General features: G+C 35.9%; 1 protein-coding gene across 1 annotated transcript in view; it reads left to right on the top strand.

Moving 5' to 3' along the window:
* The window catches only part of mei-W68 (meiotic W68), a 101,202-nt gene extending 81,781 nt beyond the window's left edge, over positions 1-19,421 (top strand). Inside the window, exons 7-9 of the mRNA XM_081743557.1 lie at positions 3,984-4,121; positions 13,591-13,779; positions 17,365-19,421. Coding sequence (XP_081599683.1) covers positions 3,984-4,121; positions 13,591-13,779; positions 17,365-17,484 — 447 coding nt within the window. The 3' untranslated portion in view covers positions 17,485-19,421. The remainder of the gene's footprint in view (positions 1-3,983; positions 4,122-13,590; positions 13,780-17,364) is intronic.
* Positions 19,422-26,123: the final 6,702 nt, after the last annotated feature.

Here is a 26,123-nt window from a genome sequence, read left to right as displayed (position 1 = left end):
GACTAACCAAAATCCATCGTCATCAACTCTGAACATGATCCACGGCCTCTTCTGTACTGACTAAAGAGTTTACACTTTAAATAAAACAAGACTGTGAAATTGTCACTAACCGGAGTTTGAATTTCTAGTCAATCGCTCAAGCACCACTCTGTTACAATAACGGTGGATCTGACCTTTACGATATAAAATGGTAAAGTGTTTGTCAACGAGGAAATTGAAACAGTTCGAGGTGGGGGGAAATTAGTGTGTGCCTAAAATATACTTGTAATAAGAGAGTATTCTTGCAAGTGTTAATTTCTCAACGCATTCCAAAAGAAACTTCTATTCGCAGGAAAATACCCCTGTACAACATGGAAAAAGTTATGGTTTCTCAGTTCACAGTATTTTTCTCAGAAAAAACTTGAAAAATCAGTTTTTTATAGTTTATAAAGGTGCCCGGGTACCCTACCTGAGAACATCTCCATAAAGTATGCTCATAACTGTAATTTCTGTAATTACTAAAACACCACGTTAAATTTAAGTTACAAATATGCATAATTGCAATTATTATGAATATTTATTCAAAGTAGTTTAACTAAAGCAAAGAAGACACTTACTAAAAAATAGGTACAAAGTTGAGTAACACAAATAACCCATTACTAATACAAGTATACATTTTCTATGACTCGTAATTTTCCACCTTAAAACAAATCTGAAATCGGATTTATTTCCTGTTGGTAACTTTTTTGTGGTAAATCATCCGCAGCGGAATGATGTCCATCCTTCAGCAAGAGAAATAATTAGCTCGTCTACTTTGAGCTTGTCTAGCGGTGGGCCATTAACATTGATGAACAACAAGTTAGACAATGTTTGAGCACTTAGTCTATTTCTAATATCAGTCATCTGTAAATTCATAAGGGGAAATCCCCGCTCGCACTCTGTCGTGGAAATTGATAATACTTCTACCCGATTTCTGCAACTCCTCATCGACAATCTGCTTGTTAGACGTAAGTCTGATAACGATTTTTCTTAGTCAGTTTTGAAATACTCAGCAAGAAGTATAATCTCTCTATCACCGTACAACATCTTTTCCATATCGACCACGTCAGTTGGCAATGTCGACTCATGGAGAACAGAAACTTCATCTACCACGCCTTCGATAGGAATCTTGTGAATAAGTTATCAATTAAAGCCTGATAAACTGATGATTTCTTATTTGTTTATAAATTTAATTTTTGTAATTACACATGAAGGTTTGATGCCATTACCAAGTTCCATCCCCCGCCCGTCTAGAAAGCAAAAGGGAACGAGGTTCCTGGAGTGTTCAGAGGTGAATGGGAATTTCCCTCCTTTCTCCCCTTCAATTACCACACTGCTGTTTGCCATGTGCCAAATTACGATGAATTTCAATTAAATTATCATAGTATAATTATTTCCTTGTTGAATTATCAATACTTTTCAGTGGAAAAAAGGATGAAATTTGAAAGTTCCAAATCAAGGTAAGTAGACCAACGTAAAGGAAAAAGAGTGTAAAATTTTCCATATAATTATGCGTACAATCCAAACTTAAAATTTCCGTGTAATTAAGCTTACAGTACAAATTTTATGCCTATTTTAGTCACATGTTTTTGGGTTGATTGCCCTGTGCTGTAAGCGCTCCATATAATAAACATAAACTTCAGCAATTATTATAGTAGAAAGCAATGGATATATGAAGCCAAGCACTGTATTTTTTGTTTCTGATGTTTTTTTCTTAAATAACATCGATCGTTGTCGATCGCTTTTACAAACCAACTCACTACCAATTTTCCATATAGAAAGTGCCCCCTCCCCATACACACATAAAGGAGAAGTTTAAAAAATGCTAGGACACATTCTGTTTATTTTCAATAAAGAGTTAATACCTGAATTTCAGCTCCGTAAGTTTAACGGTTTGCGAGATACTCATTTTTTTTTTTCGCAAAAATTCGGTTCTCCTCTATCTCCTTAGGATATTATGCATTATAATAAAAGCAATATAACATTTCAGTTTGGATTAAGACCTAACTATATACCAAAAGTAATTTCATTTGACTTTGCAATTTGACCGTGATGATCAGGCACACATAGTTACATTCAATTATTTATATAATAATTTATATATTACAGTAATTCAAAAATGTATTTTTTCCAGTAGTTAGCTCCTCTAAAAACTCACAGATCTCGAAAGCCAAGTAGTAGTAGAAGTCCTATTGCTATTATTACAATTAAAAATATCAATATCCAAAAGTGCCTGAAGTTCTTTTTTCACTTGGTTAGGTATACTCACATTAGGTAAATAGACAGAAACAAACGGAAAAGGAAGGGAAATGAAGGTCTTGAAAGTAAAACGAAGACAAATTTACTAGTCTTCAGAAGATACTGTCTACAGTGCAGTGAGCAGAAAGGGTCGGTAGATCATACTGAGTCGGTGGATCGCAGTTGGTCACGGTGGGTGGTGGGTCGCAGTGGGTCATGGTGGGTGGTGGGTCACCGTGGGTGGTGGGTCACAGTGGGTCACGGTGGGTGGTGGGTCACAGTGGGTCATGGTGGGTGGTGGGTCGCAGTGGGTCACGGTGGGTGGTGGGTCACAGTGGGTCATAGTGGGTGGGGGGTCGCAGTGGGTCGCATACTGTTGACCCACGACCCACTGACCCACTCAGAAAACTTGACCCACTTGACCCACTGAACCACCGACCCACTGACCCGCTCCATCTCTGATCAGAAGTAGTGAGAAACTCTTTGCAGTGGGTGCACGAACTATGAGTACTGTTTTCGCAGTCACTTTCAGTGAGGTCATAATTTTCTCCTCTAACCGAGGCTAATGCTGGTGGTCTCGCCTCAAACATTGTAAACATTAAATCTTTGTGTCCTATTAAGTGAATTTGTAGACTTAATCTAATAACGGGAGTTGTTTGACATTATGAAGAAATTCTCTCTACCTTGGAAAAGATGAAGACTGACGGAATTGTCAACACATCTTCAGGATCAGCAGCTGGGCTTTTGCGGCTTTTTGAAGAAGGATCTACGTTCCTTGGGCTCATATGGCTAGAGATATTATCAGAGGTTGGAGATTTTTAACAGGGCACTTAAAGATGCAGTTTCAGTGTCAAAATGGGAAACAATGCAAAATCATAAATGAAAACATTAATTTGTATAATATGCTTAGTCACTGATCATAAGTTCATTGTACTGTCATGAAACCTACAAATTAATATCATCGCCCTGGAAATCCCATTAATTATAATAAATATGGTCAACAGTACCATAAATAGGATTGTTTGTGTCTCTGGAATAGAACCTGTTATCACCATTGATAGAATTTATCTATCCTAAATTGCAGCACTTTAATTCATGTTATATGAGATTTTGAAAATAAAGGGGGGGATACAATGACATCAGCCTTTCTTTAAGTTTGGCCCACAATGTTGAGTGAAGGGTATTGTCCCCCCCAGAAAATTTTAGGTGGGCACGCCTATGCGCCATAACTTTCTGTTGTCACATGACAGTAGTGTTGCAATACGCATATTTTTTCTAATGGTTTTAGCGATTCGTATCCTTACCCTCTTAGTGCGCTTGCTCCTTCTCCTCTATATTATATTAAAGACGAGAAGAATATATAGTAGAATTTCGATTCATTGTTTGTTTGCGACGCTCATATTCAAATTATTATGATGAAGGAGCACTGTGGCTCAGTAGTAGTGCGCTTACCTCCGGTGCGTGTGGTTCGATCCCCGCCCAAGTAAGTTTGTGGTAAACAACATCATGTCTTTGGGTTTTTCTCAGGGTACTCCCGTTTCCTCCCACATTCTGATTCCACCAATTATTCCATCATCATTTACTTGCTTTAATCATCGTCTCCCTTATCCCAAAGGATATAATCGTGGGATGTTAAACTAAAAGATTTCATTTCATTTGATTTTCTACTATGAATGCCTTTCTTCTTCCACATCTTTGTGTATTTTAAAAGCATTTCATTATTTCAGGGTAAAGGATTTCCTGATGTAAACACAAGAATCTTAGTTGCCAGAATATGGGAACAACTCCAAATTCCAGGTTTTGTTCTTGTTGATGCGGATCCTCACGGAATTGAAATCATGTGTGTGTATCGGTATGGTTCACTGGTAAGTTATGTTTATTAGACAATATGATCGAAGTTTCTTTTCGCTATTTTTTAAAGTGTTATACGGGGTGTCCAATATACAATGCAACCCGGAGTTTGGGATAGAACTTTTGAACCTGAAGTGATACACGAATAATGGTTATACCAAAATGAAGCCTTGTTCATGCATATATTTTTAAACTAGGAAGCAACGATTGAAGTACACTAGGAACTACACAATGTTTGCAGATGTAACCGAAGGTGTAATTTTTTTTTTTTTTTTTTTTTTTTTTTTTTTTTTTTTTTTTTTTTTTTGCAAAACGTAAATTGATTCATAACTCATACGTATGGATGTTGTGTCGTTAATTTTCAGTTTATTTAATTGGAGTGGCTTGGAAATTATGGGGCAGAAAAAATAATTTTTCATTTTCACCGATAACTAATCGGATGAGGCTTCTGTAAGGGGAAACTAGGAAATCGTAGTTTTTATAAATTAACACTCTGAATTGGCAACTTTGCTGATGTTTCAGTGCATCAAAAGCTGTGTTAAGGATCTGTCTACATTATGCAATTCCCGAAATAATGAAAAACTTTGAAATTATTATGATAAAACGTTTACTTATATGCATCCGGCAAACTGCTACTATCAGAAATGAGTTACCAGCTCTACAGTGGATGCATGTTCTCATTGGCACTGCGAATGTTCGTTTCCAGGTCTTGAATAGTTCGAGAATTGTTCTTGTATACCTCTTGCTTTAAATAGCCCCATAGAAATGAATAGCAGTGTTGCCGGGTGCATGTAAGTAAAAATTTTATCATGATAATTTCAAAGTTTGTTTTTCATTGTTTTCAGGAATTGCATAATGTAGACAGATCCTTATCACACCTTTTGATGCACTGAAACATCAGCAGGATTGCCAATTCAGAGTGTTAATTTATAAAAACTATAATTTCCCTAGTTACCTCTTACAGAAGCCTCATCCGATTAGTTACCGGTGGAAATGAAAAATTCTTTTTTCTGCTCCATATTTTGCATACTAGTCCAACTAAGCAAACTGAAAATTAATGACAGAACATCCATATGTATGAGTTATGAGTCAATTTACATATTTGGAAAAAATTGATTTACACCTTCGGTTACATCTGGCAACACTGTGTGATTCCTAGTGTACTTCAATCGTTGCTTCCTAGTTTAAAAATATATGCATGAACAAGGCTTCATTTTGATATATCCATTATTTTGATATAACCATTATTTGTGTATCACTTCAGGTTCAAAAGTTCTACTATTCCAAACTCCGGGTTGCATTGTATATTTGACACCCTGTATAACGCAAGAACTGCTGTACTTTAGAAAGAAATATTAATTTAAGTCTGTGGTGTGTGCTGATTTCTCTTTTGTATCAAAATCCAGTACTTACAACTTTTTTTTAGAATCTTATTTTTTGTTCATTTACTCTGGCTTATCCATTTGTTCGGCAAATATTCTTAAGTTATTATTATCAGTTCTAGACGAGTATAAAATTATCATTAATGGCAATGGTATTCAAGATGGAAATTACCGATTTGTTTGTCTTATTTCCTCCTTATAAAGAGGACATTTCACGCATCACAATTCAAAACCTTAAAATGTCGGGACGATAGTTTAAAAGACAGGACTTTTCAAAAGACTGTAGGTATCTAATCATCGTCTTTTAATCCAGAATATTTTATCTGCAGGTTTTATAAATATAATTTTACAAGAAAGCAGTCTGTAGTTCTACATTCGTCGTAAACACAACCTTTTGTATATACGGGGGGCAATTTCCCGCAACTTTAAACTTTTTTCATCACGTAGTGTCATAGGAAAAATTTTTCCAGGTAACTTTCTTCAAAATTATTCGATTCTTATGTAATACTGCGTATTATTTCCTGGAGACCGCATCATCTGGACTGTTTAAGGTTAAAATATGTCAAGAATAAAAGTTTGGATATACTTTCGTCCTATTTTAAAAGTACGAGTATGTAACACGATGATTTCCGTAAAAAAAAAAAAAAAACTTTTAATTTTGATGCAATATCGCGTATATTTCTTTGACGCCTAAATTATTACCACTGGACGCACCGTATAGATTAAAAATCAATGCAGAATGAGAGAATGACTATTCTTTCTCCCGATAAAAACAACTGAGTTCCGTTTCACATTTTGGAAGTAACATTGACTTCCAAACTGCGTAAAGTCAATCCTGAAACTGGATGTAGTAGAACTATACAAGACTCTAATTATAATAGAGAAGCATTTACGCCGATCCCAAGTGTTTCAGTATTCGCGCGCTACCCTGTATTATTTTTCGCGCGCTACCCTAGCCAGCGGTTTGAAGTTATAAAATATACCGAAAAATTTGGGCAAGAGAACAGAACCTAACCGAACCCCTGCAGGGCTTCTAACCCGTTCCTACTGCTACTACTACTACTACTATTCTTCTTCTTCTTCTACTACTACTACTGCTCTTCTTCTTCTTCTTCTTCTTCTACTACTACTACTACTACTACTACTACTACTACTACCTTTAATACTATGGATCCGTATAGTAAAACTGCAAGCTTATTTTAATGAAGAAAGTGTTATGAATATTTAAAAAATAATCGGTAAATTACTTTTTTGAGTATTATTTTAAATCTTATTTTAATGAAAAAAGTGTTATGAAAATTAAAAAAAATCTTTTCTTGGGCAGGGTTTGAACCCACGTCTAAAGCGACTTTCATTATTAGCATGATGCGCTAACACGGTCGGCTACAAGGGCTGACAGCACTGTGCCTTTACTTTCCGCTATATATAGGTCATGACTTGATGTCTTATCTGTATCGGCCAATAAGATAAGAGAATATCTGAAATTCTTGGGATCCGCGAAAATGCATACGGGAATAAGATAAGAAACGAAACTTTTCTTTGGGACGCTGAAGCCATATCAAAAACACACTTTTTTCTCTCTCTCTTGCCGTTTTCGCTATATAAAGATCAATATTCAAACCGGAAGTGGTAGCAAATTTCTACAACTTCCAGTTGGAGATTAAATTTGTTCTTGTGCTATTGAATCCATATTAAGAAAGTTTCTCGCTATCTATGACCGTTTTTGCTATTGGGCGATCATTAAAACCGGAAATGGTTAATTACTCAGCTTTCGGTTTAAATTAACGGAGTAGATGAAACTATTGTTAGGACGCTAAATCGATTCCAGAAAACAGCTTGTCACTAATCTCTAATCGTGTTTACTCTGGGACAATCAACGTTCAAACAAGAAATGGTTATTTTCTAAAACTTCCTGGTTGAATGGAGTAGATGGATTGATTTCAGAAACCCGCTTGCCGGTATCTCATAATGCTTTTTTTTCTCTAGAAATCTATATTGGAACCGGGCTTAGTAGTAAATTTCTGCCTTCCGGTTTTCATCGGGGCTTCAAGTTTCGCCTATTCAAGATAAGCCTAATACCTCTAAGCTATGCAAACGTCAATCAAAACGATGACACAGAGCTAATTTTCTTATTAGGCGAAAGTTGAATTTTTCTTAAACCTTGGTTTAGCTCGCATATGTTGGTAGTCCTGCACCTCATTCATAATTTATAGTGTATAAAAGACACAAAAATTAACCAATCCTTGACACTGTGCACTATTGAAACATGAACGATACGGTTCGGTTGGATCAGACCCACTGCTGCTTCAGATGAAAAGGTCATTGAAACAATCAGTTTTAAGGAGAGCTTTTATGATCTAATATTTTAGGTTTCGTATAATAAACTCTGCTTCTTTCAGAACAGGAAAGGTATCTATTACACTGAAAAACTAAAAAGAATAAGAAACAAGGAACTTCGAAAGACTCATAAAAGTTATGTATGATTCGAGGGTAGTTCAACACTAAGATAACGCCAACATGTCACTTTCATCTTGTTATTTAAAAAAAAAAAAATGAAATGAATTTTTTTGTTTTACGTCCCACGTTTATGCCGGTTAGGCTAAAGGAGACGGTGATGATGAGAGATGAATGAAATGGTGGAATGAAGAAAGTTGGAGGAAACGGGAGAACCCCAAGAAAACCCACGCACATGGTGTTTGTCCATCACAAGGTTCACTTGGCGGGAGCAGGGTTTGAACCCGGAACCCAAAGCACTAGAGGTGAACGCTCTACCACTGAGCCACCGCGGCCCCCCTCTTGTTATTTGATTCCCAAAATGTGACTTCCCTACAATTAATGCACATGTCTGAGTAAAACAATCTCGAACTAGAACAGTTGAACTAAGGGCATGAGGGTTTTACATTTATAATACATCAGCTTCAGAAAAGAATTTGATACTGCTGTATGTCCAAATAAGTAATTGGGCAGCCTTCTTCATTTTCTCCTCCAATCCCCAATCAATTGCTGGAATATCTTACTCCAGCCGAGTTTGCTTGTGATAGTACACCTTCAATTCGTGTCGTCTGCTCACACGCTTTTTGGGTAAAACTGAGGGATGAGTGACTGGAGTGAAATAAGTCTTCTGTATGCGTGAAATACCGACAGAATGCCAGTGCCTCACTATCATGCGATGCATAAAGGTGTAATTTTAAAAACTATCCCACTTTTACGAGTTCTTCAGGATTCATAGTAGATGCATCAATTGACCAAGCGCTATTTTGCGATTTTTACATCAGTGAGTAGGAAACAATGTAAATAATGTAAAAAAATGGTTTGAAACCCTACATATTTGTTTAAATGTTCAGGGAAAGCTATTCGACGAAGCGCCAAGTACTGGACCGTAATGGGAACGTTTCTATTTCCTTCAATATATCACAAGGGAAGAGAGGGAGATTATATATCGAAGTGGAAGATGGCTTGTACACCAATCGAGAGCACTAATGACGCCTATTACGAAATTGTAATAAACATTTTCCGAATGCATATACTGTGCGAGTTATATGAATATACAGGATGTCCAGAAAATCCGTTTCCATCCTTCGAAATCGCAAACAGTGAACCAGATGCCAAAACAGGAAAACACGTGTTTGATTATTTTAAAAGTACAATGATTGAAAGTAAAAATATTTGTCCCAGGTCCTCCATAGAGTCCCAGACCCTATATAGGGTCAAAATTTTCAAATGTCAAGGGGGCTTAAGAAGGATATCGTTTGAAAGCTGTTGTTAAATGAAAGCAGATGGAACAAGTGTGGGCGTTCTACAATAATACTGTGCAAACATCTTGCATTTTAGTTCTTCTTTCTGTAGTCGGGTTTTAGTTTGTTTTCACTTCAATGCTTATTCAACGGAAAGAAAGGAAATGCCCCTACTGTGAAATTCTGCTCTTTGAGCCCAGTAATATCTAAATAAATAAATAAATAAATAAATAAATAAATAAATAAATAAATAAATAAATAAATAAATAAAAGGAAAGAAAATTAAGAAATAAAGAAAAGAAACGAAATAAAATTTGACTTATTTGAGTATAGAACTGACTAGCTAACATATGATGTACAATAGTGGTACTTATGCTCGTTGTCTGGATTATCAAGTATAAAATGATTCAAACAAACAAACAAAAAAAAAATCTTGCACCAGGAACAGCGAATACGGCAGTCGTGTCACAATGACAACAAATACCGATTGCTAAATGGAAAGCGAATGAGCTTGTACATTTTGACTGGCCACCATTTTGCACAAGATAGTTTTAGAGAGTCAAGACTTGTTTCATCTTCTTTCATTTCCCAACAGGTTTCCAACAATATGCTACTTGATCTCCCTTGCCATTTGAAAATTTTGAGTAGGACCCCATCTGGGATCCTGTGGAGGACCCTGGGACAAATATTTTTACTTTCAATCACTGTACTTTTGAAATGATAACACGTGTGTTTTCCTGTTTTGACATCTGTCCCACCCTTTCATTTTTTTTTAGGTTGTCATAGGTTTGCTGACCCTTTGACCGGTCGCCATTTTGCACAGGGTAATTCTAGAGTCGATGCTTGTTTCATATTCTTCCATTTTCCAACAGGTTTCCAACGATATGCTTCTAGAACCCCTTACCATTTGCAATTTTTGAGTTGGACCCCGCCTGGGACTCTGCGGGTGGCCCTGGAACAACACTTTTTGCTTTGATACCTTGTACCTTTAAAACTAGGAATGCAATGGATATACTCGATTGCAATGAAATGAGCTGAGCGAGCTTAAGCAACGTAATCAGTTTATTGTGACTTTTTAAAACAATCAGTATTTTTCATAACAATCGCACAATTCTTCGTCTTGACCTTTTGTTCCGGCTAAAAAAAAGTTTAAAAAATCGTTAATTTGTTTTTAAATTGTGATTAAAATCGTAAATTTTTACGCTAAAAAAATAAAAGGGCTTCGCCGGAATTTTTGAAAATCACGCGCATATTTTAATTGTTCACAAAAAAAATCACGTGAAAACTTTTTCCCCATGTTAAGTCTATGGAAGCGTTTTTCAGTGATTATTCCTCGATGGTACATCGGATTTTTGATTTCGACCTATGTTGTCACTCAGCACGACATACTCTATCAGCGTGCTAAGTTTGGTTGAGATCGGCCAAACGGTCTAGGAGGAAGCGTTTTTCGGTCATTATTCCTCGATGGTACATCGGATTTTTGATTTCGACCTATGTTGTCACTCAGCACGACATACTCTATCAGCGTGCTAAGTTTGGTTGAGATCGGCCAAACGGTCTAGGAGGAAGCGTTTTTCGGTCATTATTCCTCGATGGTACATCGGATTTTTGATTTCGACCTATGTTGTCACTCAGCACGACATACTCTATCAGCGTGCTAAGTTTGGTTGAGATCGGCCAAACGGTCTAGGAGGAGTTCGCGGACACCCAAACGGCTAACCCGAGTATAAGAGCTTCGCTCGCTCAGCTCAATTATCAAACACGTGTTTTCCTGTTTTGGCATCTGGTTCACCGTTTGCGATTTGTAGGAGTGGAAAAGGATTTTCTGAACACCCTGTATATTCATATTACTCAAACAGTATATGCATTCGGAAAATTTTATTACAGTTTCGTAATAGGCGTCATTAGTGCTTTCGATTGGTATACACCATCTTCCACTTCAATATATAATCTCCCTCTCTTCCCTTGTCAGAACCGTGTTTTGGCGCTTGGTCAAGTGATGCATAACGCCAATTAACTGTCTATCTCTCGAGTAGTTTCTAACAAGTTTTCTTCCTAAAAAAAAAAAAAAAAAATCATGTAAAATAGTATTACATCATGCATATTTCCCCATGTATTTAAACATTTTGGCTGGTTGATGAAATTCGCCTTCTTTGTGAATCAGTTAGAGCAATCAGAAAAATAGACTTGAAATAAACAAAAGCAAGATTAAACGGCACAAGCCTATTATTTGTAATTTTATATCTACCTAACCTACAGAGATGACATAGGCCTATATGAAACAAAGGAAATTTTGTTTACAAAATATTTTGTTATAAGCTCGAAGACCGTATAATTGAACCAAAGGTAAGAAATCAAGGAAAACATGATTGTTGTATAAGCGGCGGCGGCTTGAATATATACAGATTTGTAGATCTTTTGAAACAGGAGCAAGCAGAAAATGAAATGACAATGTATCAACTCCAGATAGGACACGTCGCTAAATCAACGAAAGCAAAGCGGTGACGCCTTTATCGATGTATTGTGGAATTCAAAAGAAGGGTTGGATCACAAGAAATAGTGATAATACAGCTCTTTGATGCTGCAGTGTCTCACTACATTTCATTTATGTGTGACTAGTGATTCTTGGTGCTTTATTTTATAATTTATGCAAACTTTCGTATAATTTCTATAACTTCATTTTATGTTTTGTTTTCTGTAAGACATTTTGTAACTTCGTGTAACATTATCACAGGTCGATGTCAAGCGTACATATACTATCTATTCATATACCGTAATTGTGCTTAAGTTTTCTGTAGTAATTCTTTAACTTCATGTAACATTTTCATATTTCGATGTCAAACATATAATATCAGTCATATACTGTCATAGTCTAGTCATATACTGTAATTGTGCTTATACTTTTTAAATATGTGCCTTTTAAATGTACATTTTTTAAATTTATATACAAATTTTTAAAGTCATTTCTGGTATCTTTACTCCTGACACCGAATCAATTCGAAAAAATCTGTTGCTATCTGTTATCGTTTTATCTGTTATCTTGACAATCGCTTTGAATAGAGAATGAGATGGAACCTATTCTTGCAACGCGAATTCGATTTGAAAAAAAAAAAAAATAAATAAATAAAACGCTTTTTGACATTTTGTTTTGGCTCTGATACCTGTCTACAGACAGACAGACTATAAGACTAAGACTTGCTTTCCGTTTTTTTTTTTTTTTTTTTTTTTTTTGCATAGCAAATTCGGAAGTCTAAAAAAGAAAGAAAAAGAAAAATGTTTCATCATAAATGATTCGATTTGGGTAATATGGTCTAATCCTATATTATTTTGAGAGTTTACCATAATCGTCATTGCTTGGAATTGGAATCAGTCAAGAATAAAGGATGAATTCACCCTCCCCTTCCTCCGATTTTAAAGCATATTTAACGATGACTTTGGTTAAGAAAAAAATACAATATAATGTGTAGAGTATATTTTCTATTACGTTTCCCTTCTCTGAAGAATCATCCCTTATCATCAGTCAATAATGAAGGAATGTATTTAACTCCTGAGAATTAAAAAACAGAAAAAAAAAGTTATGTGATTTCCGCCTTTTATAAAACAGTGTTCAGTTCGCTTGAGATTAGTCTTTGAAATGAGCCAAAGGGAATATTATGAAGGGGATAAATTCATTTCAACTTTAGGAACTTGTTTCAGGTAACTTTCGTTTTACAAAATCTGATTTTCATGAAACGGTAACTTCATATTTTCTTCGAAGTTTGAAAAGCTCTTCTGGTTGTTGAAACTGAATTTGATGAAGAACAAGATGATGAATATCTCTCAAGTTAAAACAACAATAATATTACACTTGCGTTCACTTCTACAATGCATATATCACCATGTAACATATAATGAAGTTGAAACCACTAGAAGTAGAAACCGCTAAAGTTGAGAGGAAATATCTTCAATATGCCAAGAAACTGATATTGGAGCTAGGTACAAATGAAGATGATTAGATCTGGTCCTGGATAGTGGTACAATCCGCGGCAAAAAACCTGCAACATGAGCATATAAGTTTATTGTGAAATGACACTGTCTTTTGCTCCAAAATAAGTGTGCATGGGAGGAGGCCGAGGTTTATCCTGGCATGATTCGTTCCACTTAGACGTTATGTTCATTCCCTGTGCTGTTAGGCGTAGTTTCACAATAAACTTACATCCTCATGTTGCAGGTTTTTTGCCGCGGATTGTACAATAAATGAAATTACTATGTAAAACCTCGTATTCTGTAGCTCTTAAATACTGGCAAATTATCATTAGTGGTTTAATAAGTACAATAGTTGCCTTTTGCTTATATTTACAAATACAGGTATATACATTTTATTTCAGGCCATGTCTCATAAATCAGATCGATTAGCTGTACCCTCTGTGAGATGGGTTGGGATTTTCCCAAGTGAAATAATGGAACTTGGATTTCCCAATGACGCAGTTCAGGAATTAAAACAAGGAGACTTTGGTAAAATACGCGATCTCTTGGTGCGACCTTATGTTCAAAGTAATTCTTCCATAGAAGATCAGGTAAGAAATCAATATCAGTCATTATTTCTTCACGTTTCATTCTTTAAACGTGTTTTTAAAACTTTCCATGACAAAGAGTTAATACATTTTATTTAAGAAATATTCTTACAATATAAGTTTCAACAATAATTTTCAATGTGAAACGCAAAATTACACCGAAAAGAGAAAACAATAACACTTGCTGTTTGTGTACTTTCTAATAAACTGAACAAATTTATTGTATTTTTGGAGATTTTGGACAATATTATTGGTGTCAGTACCACCGTTAATACTGAGCGTTATTTGGAAATACTGCAAGAGACACTGTCTCCTTCACTGCTAAATGAAGACGGAAACTTCGCATGTTACTTCTAGTAGGATGAAGTCGCATAACACGATGATGTAAGGGTTCGTAAATACGGTGAAATTCCCAAGTGAATGGTTTGGGCGCCAGGCTCCAATGGGATGGCCACCTACATCAAATAGCCTCACCAAGGTGACCAGAACTTTTACTTTCAAAAACGGGACGCATACGAATCGGCGACAGGGGGGGTGTGTGACTTCCACATTGCATTTTGGGACTCAGCAGTGTTTTCAATTTACAAAATACACAAGTAAGAATGATAACACAGCGTTTCTAACTTAAGTACTACCCAAAAATACTTTTAACTACTTCAACACTCAGAATTCCCACTTGAACCACAGAACACTCTATTCTCATTTGAATATTCAGAAGTTCTAGGCACGGCTGAACCTTCCCAATGAGTGTTGGTACGGAAGAGTGTAGAATTAGCATTGACCATTTATATTTTGAATAATAATTACGGGACACCTGGGTCATGTGTGCTTAAAAACGGGACATTTAGGCGTCCCGTTTGAGAATCAGAAAAAAACGGGACAACGATTGAAAATAAAGGACTGTCCCGGCTAAAACGGGACGTCAGGTCACCTTGAGCCTCACCCCCTTTGACTTTTATCTCTGGAGCATTATTGCACAGTATAAATATCCGGGACAGGCATTATCTTCAACAATGCATTGTGCAGAACTCCAACACTTCATTAGACTCTCCTACCCACGCAACTCAACTGGATGTGCGACTCAAACGACTCCAGCTATCTGTTATTCATACGGACAATACATCAAACAAATCCTGTAATTGTGCACTACGTACACTAGTACAAGTGCTTGATCTGCAAGCTCTCTGTGGTAATATCTTTTGGACAACAAGAGTGAAAGTTTTGTTGAGTGTCAGTGCCCATAGCTTTCAAATGACAAAGGATACGAAAAATCTCACGAAAGAGCTCTCGCTTGATATATACTGAATAGTTTGTCACAGTTCACGATTGCCTTCGTTTGCTTAGTTTAAGGCCGTTTGAGGATTCATTTTGCAACTGCTTATATTATTAAGAACAAGATGAAAAAGTGATTTAAGTATCTATGATAATGTGTGAGACGGAATAATTAAAGAAAAAATAAATGTACAGTATAAATATATTTCATAGCTACGGACCTAGAAGATTCACTAGACTCAATCACTACTTGTTACATTTTTTAAGTCTTATTAATTACGTACTTATATTTCTTCGATTGCGTTACTTTCAAGCATTCTATCCTCTGTAAATTACAATTCTTTCAACATCGAACTTGTGTATAAATTGAAACATCATTGGTTTACTCGTGCACACATAAATTCATACTGAATTTGATTATTTACTGTACTATATTAAAATGTGTAAGTGATTTTTGTGGCTTATGAAAATGCTGAAAAAGGAGAAAACGAAATAAAATCTAAGAAACATATTGTTCCCATTCTTTGCAGTTTTATGTTTATTAATTGTGAGTTGAATCCTGATTTATTCATGATCTTCTCGTCACTCCTACCTTAACATTATTCTTATTTTAATAATGAGAGTTTTTGGCATAGTTCTGTAGTGAAACTCGCTTATTTAATTGGTTACTGAAGTTGGTGAGTTGCAAACTACATTTCCTGAGGCGCTTTTTGAAATGTCTCTATTGTAGCAAGACGTCTTCTTCAAATCTTTTCAATAAGCCAAAACTACAGAAGTGCATTGTTTAGCTATAGAAAGGTTTGATAGAATGAAAGGAAAGGGAGAATATGAACCAGTTTCATTCATATTGATTTGATATTATACCATAGATGTTAGACTAATATGCAAGGTGACCAGAACTTTTACTTTCAAAAACGGAACGCATACGAATCGGCGACGGGGGGGGGGGGGGGCTTCCACATTGCATTTTGGGACTCAGCAGTGTTTTCAATTTACAAAATACACAACTAAGAATGATAACACAGTGTTTCTAACTTAAGTGTTACCCAACAATACTTTTAACTACTTCAACACTCAGAATTCCCACTTGAACCACAGAACACTCTATTCTCATTTGAATATTCAGAAGTTCTAGGCACGGCTGAATCTTCCCAAAGAGTGTTAGTATGGAAGAGTGTAGAATTAGCATTGATCATTTATATTTTGACTAATAATTACCGAACACCTGGGTCATATTTGCTTAAAAACGGGACATTTAGGCGTCCCGTTTGAGAATCAGAAAAAACGGGACAACGGTTGAAAATAAAGGACTGTCCCGGTCTGGTCACCTTGCTAATATGGCAATTTGCCAGTCATGTAAGTTTTCTTAGCACTTAAAGAACTTGTACTGGGCTTCGAAAGCATTTTACTGTACAGTACATTCATATATATAGTTGTAATATTGTGCAAACGTGATACTACGTAACCCATTAGAAAATGGTGAACACTACCGAAATGAAAACTGATAGTCACGATAAACACTGAGCGAGCTAAACACGTGGCATCATTCATGGTGGCGTGACCTGCTGGCCAAGGTCAGCAAACGCCCGAAGAGAGGGCGGCGGTGGGTCAGTAATAGAGCATGGGATCCCTGGTCAAGCAAGTTTGTGGTGAACAACATCGTGTCGGTAGATTTTCTCAGGCTACTCCTATTTTCTCCACTTTTACTCTATTCTGTAAAACTAAGTTGTAAAATTAAAATAATGATGTTTGTCCTTAAAAGTGAGATTGAATTCCATTGTTGTTGATCTTACTGCTCCAAAAAGACACGTATCGGGAACACCATTGTAAATAAATAAAAATTAAAGGGCTGTATGCAGAGTCGTTCTGACGCATGAATAGTGTCATACTAAAGAATTCGATTAGCATATGTTTCCTGCAGTAGTCAAATCAAAAGTCAAAACGACTCGGCATAAGGTCCAAAATGTTTAAATACAGGTATTGTAAATAATCCCCTTGCTTTAAAGTCTCACGATATGAAATTCAGAGTAGTTTGGGCAACGTAAATCGATAAATCAAAATGAATAATTTCAACGAAACAGGGGGCCTTATGCAGAGTCGTTTTGACGTATGATTAGCATCATACTAAAGGTCTGACTATTGCAGGAAACATATGTTAGTCGAACTCTTCAGTATGGCACTAATCACGCGTCAAAACGACTCTGCATACGGCCCAGGGAATTTAAATTCAAACATTGCTAAATTCAAACAATTCATACATGTACTAGATTGTTATTTTACTCGAAATTAATTTTGTTACTTTTTATATACATACAGATAAAGATCCTGGACCGGTTCAAGAAGAAAGCTGAGATTGAAGGCGTATCTAACTTTTCGCAATCATATTTGACTGATGTTTATCTACCAAACAAGATCTGTTGTCAGCAAGTTATATAAACCACAGGAAGAAGAAATAGAAAAATGGTTGTTTACCAGAAGTATGAGCATCTTACGCCTATATTCACAAATCTACATGTTAAAATTTATTATTTGGAATATGTATTAAATATAATACACAGTATAATTTTTTGTAGCTACATTTTGTAATACCGCTTTACACCGTAGTTTGCTACACACAATAATAGAAACGCGATGCATATAAAATATTGGATACCAAAATGCGAAGTGTCTATAATTATAATTGATTACGAAGTGAACTGTTTTTACAGAACGAAACAGTATAGAATTGTGTTTCTTCCATAACAAAACAATTCTCTTTTTCTCTCATTTATACTTTAAGTTCAGTGATAAACGTCTATTCGAAGTCCTCTTGGTACCTTTAGATTTGGAATAACTCAAACCAACTCCATTATGGACCATACACCATATTGCTGAAGACAAGCCGTAGAATTCAAGGATGGTAGAATTGGCGACAAAGAAACTGTGCCTCTTTTTAACGTGTTACTGCATCTGGAAATACATCGTTTCAATTGGCTTTTGAGATAATAGATTACGTCCAGGTAGAACAGTAAAACACACAATAGTAAGAAGAAAAATTACTTTCCTTCGATGCCGAAAATGACTTATAAAACATATAAATTGATATTCACATGTAAATTCCCACATAGTACACTACGTCCCTGGGATGTCCTATTTTGATCCCAATCATCCCATTCGTTCCCGGGATTATCGGGACAATGAGAAGACATCCCATGGACGTTTCTGCATAGGACGTCCTGAAGGATTCCCATGTAGGATGTCCACGGGACGTCCCAGGTGGGACAGGAGGTCCGAGGGAAAACAAATAGACATCCCTTCGTGGTCCCGTTGAATATCCCATATCCCGGGATATTAGCGGACATCTGGATCTCCCGCGGATATCCTGTGGATGTCCCGGGAACACGTTCGGATATCCCGGGATGTCCCGTCGTTCGTTGCGGGCTCACAGTTTTGTACGCTAAAACCACAATAAAAACAAAAAAGTTAAGATTATCATGGTATTTCCTTTTTCTTTGACTCTGTTTACAGAAGTAGCATGGCATAAAAGTCTACGAAGCATATGCAACCAAATCACACTCTTCACTAAATTTTAAATATCACTATAATGTACGTTTAATCCCACTGTGCATTCACAGAAGCCGGCATTCACAGAAGTCACTGTACATTCGGGTCAATTACACGCAAAGTACGCATTAAAAAAGAAAAGAAAAAACAGGAGCCGAAATTATTACTTTAACGTTTGTGTTAATAAATAAGTTGTGAGTTAAGAAATAAGTTGTTTTGAGTAAATACTGAATCTAAATTTGTGACAATTTGTCTTAAGTTTTAGAAATATTACTGGTTACTGTTTTAAGTCAAATAATTTTGTAAAATTTCCTTATGTAATTTGTCTGTACGAAATGGTACATATTACAGAAAAGGCAAAGATTAAAGTATCTTTGTACTTGAATCTTTGATACTATTTCATGACATCAGTTGGACGTAAAAATGGAACGTCTATAAAGGCTTAAAACTAGGACATAGCTAATTAACAGCAATACGTCTTGTGTAAATATCCAGCATATAACATTTTCAGTAAAGTACTTGTACGTATTAACTTTTAAACGTTTCTAATCATATTATAACATGTATACTGCACTCCAATGGTATATAAAAGTCTTGCAATCTTGCTGTAAATAAATGTACGTTTGGTAAGACTGTTAATAAAGATTTGATAATTCAATGCTGCAGATGAAATCGCAAAAGGGGTCAGACAAAAATGAAAAGTATGATCAACAAGCAGGAAGAGTGAAGTTTGCAGGATTTGAGAAGGGGGCGCCAGATAAAGAAGGCAAGGACCCACTGTTCTAGAACTATTTTTAACTAACATGTGGAAAAGAGTTTTATATACTTTCTTTGAGATGATCAACGGGGATGGAAAGAAAGAAAACATAATGCATAATTTAAAATCTACTTTGGTTTCTTTGTGAAACTTCCCTGGTACCACCCTGTTAAGATGTCTTTGATAAAACAGTCAGCAGTTTCAAGGTACTAACGTAGCATGGGTTCATCTTCAACAATATTATGAAATAGGTAAACATCCTATAACAATATTACGCTTCGGTTACATAAGTTAGCTCTGGTTGGGTGAGTACGAAATATTTTAATTACATTAGGTTCGGATAGTGAATAAAGTTGTAAGGCAAATTCAACCATCATATTTTTCTTAATCAATTTCTTTTGAAAACGTAAAAACAGTATATCAATTTGTACAAATTCTTCAAAGAACACTTATCATTATCATTGTCTTCATATGGTTACAGAAGTTAGACCCATGACTGATTAGTAAATCAGTTTTAAATGCCCTTCCCACTGATCTACTGGCTAGCGCGTGCGCCTTCGGTGCACATGGTCCCGGGTTCGATTCCCGCTGGGAGAATATTTACAGTAGTTCGAGGTACACCTTAAACCATAAGTTCACGTCTCATACAGTCTCGGTGCTTTAAAAAAGGACGCTAAACTTCAACAAATAATATGTGAAAAATAAGTTAGAAGTTGACAACATATTGTAAAAATTGAAAATGTTAACTATAAAATAGATATTCATTATCCCGAAATCAATCGAATTTTCACTTACGAAGTTCTTCTTTCATCCCACTTGAGGAGCTCGTATTTACTTTATCATCAACTATTATTACAGCAATTAACAATAATGCTCTACACTGATTTGTCAGCATTTAATATTTAATAAACCATTCAAAGTTTTACCCAGTATTGATAATGACAGAGAAATTTATTACCCTCCACAAAACTGTTTGTGTTTAGGGTAAGGAGCATGCCATATGTAAATTAAGCATTTTGTATACACTTAATATTTTATCCCTCTTTTTAAAAACAAAGAAAAATACAGTTAGTCATCGACCTATGACTACGAACGGTTGTATAGATTAGGTTTGGTAGTCATTATTACCAACGGTCTATAACAATAATCAGGGCCGGTTTTACAATTAACTTGCACTAACGTCTGTAGAACCTATATATATATATATATATATATATATATATATATATATATATATATATATATATATATATATATTGGTTAGCGCGTGCGCCTGTGGTGTACATAGTCTCGAGTCCGATTCCCGGTAGGAGAGTACACAAAATTTAATTTCATAATTACTCCCTTTCATTAATCATTCGTCTCCTAAGAACAAAAGATATATTTCAATATAAAATTATATGTAAATCGACAACAAGCAATATTAGTAGGCCTATATCATATTTGAAAAGAGCATAGTCGTAATACTACTTGTTTTAGTGACTTCCAAAATTTTGAAAAAATGTTAAAAGAAACTCTAAAATTGCGTTTTTTTCCCATTGCCGAAAACTTTCCAGAGAAAGACCCCGGACTCACCCCGAAATGAAATCCTGGCTACACCACTGTGCATATATCAAATATAGTAAATATCTACAAGGGTGGACAAAAAGATCTAAAACGTTTGCAAAAGTGTGAACATCATACCTAGTATAGTGTAACGCCTCCTTTTGCGTCCAAAACAGCTTGGATCCGACGTGGAATGGATGTATACAGCTCCTGAATCGTGGTGTGTGGAAATTTGTACCATTGTTCCTCCAAAACATGCTCCAGTTCCTTAAGGGATATTGGTGGAGGGTAATGAGACCGAACACACCTTTCTATCTCAGACCACAATGGCTCAATGATGTTTAGATCTGGTGATTGTGGGGCCCAGGGAAGGTGTGATGCTTCCTGGTCATGCTCCTCAAACCATGATTTCACCGTTTTTGCAGCGTGATAGAGTGCTAAATTATCTTGGTAGATGCCATCACCATCAGGTAATATTTGGGCAATCGGTAGAACCTAGTCCCCCAAAATGGCGTCATATGTCTTAGCATTCATCATTCCATGCAGGGCTATGATGGGATCTGCGGAAAACCACGATATCACTGCCCATTCTGTAACAGAACCACCCCCATGCTTTACAGTTGGGACCAGACAGTCTGTATCATAGGCCTGTGACGGTGTTCTCCATACGTAAACACGACCGGTTGTTGGAAACAAGGTGAAGGTTGATTCATCGGACCACATTACGTGTTCCCACTGCTCATGAGTTCACGCCTTGTGGTCCTTGCACCACTGGATACGCCTCTTCGCATTTACTGCTGTAACCAGGGGTTTGGCGATAGTGGCCCTGCCATGAATTTTCATTTTATGAAGTTTCCGTCGCACTGTTTTCGATGAAACCGGGTTTTGTAAGCCGAAATTGAGTTCAGACGTAATTTTCATTGCAGTGGTCTTCTTTTAGCTGCTACAATCCGTTTTAATGCCCTCCAGCTTCTATCTGACAGGATTGTCTTTCGACCACTGTTGTGTTTTGCAGACGTCGTTTGCCCATGAATTGTTTCTGCCCTCGTGACATTAAACACAGTGCCTTTCGATACAGCCACAATGTTCGCCACTGTTGTCACTGAAGCTCCAACCATACGGGCACCAACGATCATGCCTCTTTGGAAGTATGTCAGGTCGCCCATTTTACCGCACCACTTTCACACCACATCACAGGTGAACGGGTTACTGCTGATGGAAGAGAAAGCTCCACATGACACATTGAAAACAAAAAACGATCGGCAACCGCAACACGCGTTGTACAGTGGAGGGCCAAACTTACGTGTCCTGTATGAAGGTTTTTAAATTGTTTTGTCTACCCCCTGTATAGTACTATAGAATTTCATACTAATCTATTAAATACAGCAGTGTATCAGCAAGCCAATCTAACTAGTTTCGACAGGTGTTTCGAAGAATTGAACACTTTCCGAAAATATAGGTGATGTAACTGACCCCCTTGCCCCACCTGCGGGCGGCCATGCATACAACAATAATTATACTTTAAGACGTGTTTAAAAATTTAGCAAAATCTATCAACAGTTCTTATATTGTGGAAAATATACGAGAATGACTTCTTAAATGCGTCAGAATAACTATAAATAGCATAGTTTCTTTGTCAATTTGGCCTTACACGAATTGACTTTCGAAAGTTATTTTGCAATTTAAGATTATAATAATAGGCCCTACTTGCACTGTGTGTTAATATGACTGAATAAAACATAACACCTGCGTATAATTTCTTACGAAAAGTCGCCCGCTACTAAAGGCATACTTGAAAATGAATGGATGAGAAAATGAATTCATCTTCATCGTTTCAGTAACACTCAATGATATACGATAATCTCCTTTAGCCTAAAGGGCATAACCATAGGACGATAAACTAAAACTAATCTTTTACCTTTTTTTTTTTTTTTTTTTTTTTTTTTTTTTTTTTTTTTTTTTTTGACATTTCCTATTGCACTTCATGCTTTTCTTTCAAAAATCAGTGACTTCATATTTGAGATACATTGTTTATATATTGATCACTAAAACTGACCTTAATTATATTTCAATGTTATAATAAGCGTAAGTCCCAATCAACTGTGTTCACAGCACGCTGTTGACGCGACAATGCACTTTAGTATTCTCCCGCATATAAGTTACACTATTGTCTTCTTTCGATTATTGGTTAGTAAGGTTAGTGAAGAAGCAAGAAATGAAGGGCGAAATCTATTGTACCCTAATTTAAAACTATCGATTACATAAGTAATAGCAGCCACGGATTAAATTTATTTATATATTTACTTATTTATTTTTACATATAATTTCAGTAATAAACTTTGTACCATTGATAACACATATCTACAAATTTCAACTTTTAAAAATGTGCAGAGATAAAACAATGCAATCCTTGTTAAATCAAAGGCCCTAAAAACGAAATTGCAGTTAGTTTTTTCATATCACCTTCAGATTTTCTCTTATCATAATGATGATTAATTCCTGACAGGAGTAAATGTAATTTAAGATATAAAATAAAAGGTGTTTATGAAGATAAATTCTAATTTTTAATAAAATAAATACATGTATGTGATACTAAACATTGCAAACATATCATTTACAAACTTATGTGTACAGTATATCGTTATTACGTATTCATATACAGCGTGTTCCGGGAAAAGCCAACAAACTTGGCATTGTGTTGAGAACCTCAACAAAAGAAAAATCCACAATTTTGATTAATTACGGAGATAAGGATAATAAAAGGATACAAGGAATGACCAATTTCAGCAATTACTTTTAATTAACTCTCTCTCCGTAATTAAGCGTTTCCGACCAAAGTTGCAGAAAAACATTTTTCTTGTATTGAGATCCTGAACACACATGAAAAGTTTGTCAGTTTGTTCCGGAACACTCTGCATGTTTACTTATAAGCTTGATTAAGAAAAATAACTAACGGCAAAGACAGTTTCGAAACATTTTCCCGTTTCTATGTTGTGGAGTCCTCGGGTCCCATTTCCGTTTATAATATTTTTCCATCTGCAAAATGTTCTGGTGAAAACGCTTACCTTGTTCATTACTTACAGCAGCCATTGTTCTGAGAAATTACTAAAATGGAAATGCGGACAGTGAATGAATTTTAAAGTACATATTTTACTCTTGTGCCCCGCAATTTTTCAAGAAGGTTCTGTACCAGTATTTCATAGTTTTCTTCTCTTACAAGTAAACCTATCGATGTCGAAACCTAGTTTCTTGACCAAACTTGGCAGAGAAGTGTGGAATATCAAGAAACGAGACTAAGCAAAATTTAAAATGCTTCCGTCCATAAAGACGGCCGCAGTGGCCAAGAACCTGATTGATCAGAATAAGCCATAACAATGTGTTTCAAGTTTGAAAATTTCATTTTATCTGTGAAACGGGTAAAGCGATGAATGACAAAAACACATTAATCGACACCAGGAAGAAATCGTCCTGTTCTATTTGAGGGCATGCTTATCATGGCCGCCATATTAAGTCGGTCATCTTGTATCTCGCTCGACCTTTTAAAATAGGAAGTCATGTAATATATCAAATTGGGCTAACATTTTACGAGAAATACAATGGTGAAGTCTATGTTTCCATAAATTTATATTTGTAACACACAATGAAATGCACATTGATATGAAATCGTTGGTTCAAAAATTTCTTAACAGCTGTATCTCTCTGAAAATAATTCAAGTCAGGAAAACCTAATGTACACTAGTGAGAACATCGTAGGTAGCTACTTATGGAAGGTATAATTAGCTTGACATCGTTATCGACTGCAGACAAAATGAAATGGTGATGAGACGATCACAAACCTTAAGGAACTGATGGAAGATGAATCACATATTTTCCATTGGATTATTCGAGTTAGAAGACAATCTTCATAAGCAGTCTCTATTCAGTATGCACATGTACATTCGATTTTCCGGATTTGATTTATTTATTTATTAAAAAAGTAGATCCATGGGATTTTCCGCAGAGGGTAAATTTGCCTTATGGTTTTGTATATTTAATATATAAGAGAAAGGATATGCAAAGAAGTCGCACTGACGCTGATTTATTTGATACCATCTCGGTATTCACGGTAGTATCCCATGACATAATCAGTAAGAACGCCAGGAATTTTTACTTAGTGGGGTGTTCAAAATAAAAGAGAGTGTTCGCCCAGTTTTACACAAACTGAAATATAACAATATTTTTATGCCTAGGGGGTGTGTTACAAGGAAATTTGGGGGAGTGTTAGGGGTGTTGAGGTTGTGCAGAATCTTCCCTGGACATAATATCTATTTTTACAACAGAAGTTGTAAACGTAAAAACACAAAGAAACTACTGCAGCATTAAATTCAGAAAATATTTGATTATGCCCGGAAACTTAATACAAACTATTTTGCTTGCTCTGGGATTTAATATGCTGTTAAAACGGCACTGGAGTATACTGGACAGTAGAGTAGACGGCACTAGCGTGGGTCCCCTTAGGCGCGGGGCCCAATTGGGAGCAATCCGTTCAATCGGCTTAAGCCAGTTCTGACAATAATAATGAGAAATAATAATATAAAATAATCACAGATACAGAAGGCGCTTTATGATCTGACACACTCGGGACTAGTTATTTTGTCGGATTATCGAGCGTCAATATAGTTTTAACGGGAATATCAAAGGTAAATTTCTCTAAAATTGCAAGCGATTAGAATATGTATCTTAAGTGTCTGCGCACATTCGAAACCTGTGCCGACGACACAAATATCCTATGGTAAGAAGTTTTTTTTTTTTTTTTTTTTTTTTTTTTAATATGGAAAATTGTCGAAGAACCAATATTGAAATAACGCATTATGGAGTTTCTGTTTAGGCTTTTTTCGAGACTATTAATTATCTCTAGTTTTTGTTGCATAGTAAGAGCCACATGCTTACGCTTATTAGTTTTGAACTCATAGTGGGCTTCGAGGATACTTTACACTATAGCACACTATATGAACACAGTTGTAATATTGTACACACGTGATATGTAACCTGCTAGAAAACAGGAAATATGATACCAGAATGATAAATGAGTCACGATAAACACACTGAGCAAATTAACAACGCGATCTGGCGGTCAAGGTAACAAACGCCCGAATCTATCCGAAAAAACGCAAGTGGTTCAATCGGTGTCAGTTTACAGAATGTGTCGAACCATAGATTTTCGGATTACAAAATGTTTCCTTTATATCAC

Source organism: Thermobia domestica, chromosome 2 (assembly GCF_964235325.1).
Source record: "Thermobia domestica chromosome 2, izTheDome1.hap1.1, whole genome shotgun sequence".
NCBI classification, from domain to species: domain Eukaryota; kingdom Metazoa; phylum Arthropoda; class Insecta; order Zygentoma; family Lepismatidae; genus Thermobia; species Thermobia domestica.
Note: the sequence above shows the minus strand (reverse complement) of the source record. Positions and strands in the feature narration are given on the sequence as shown.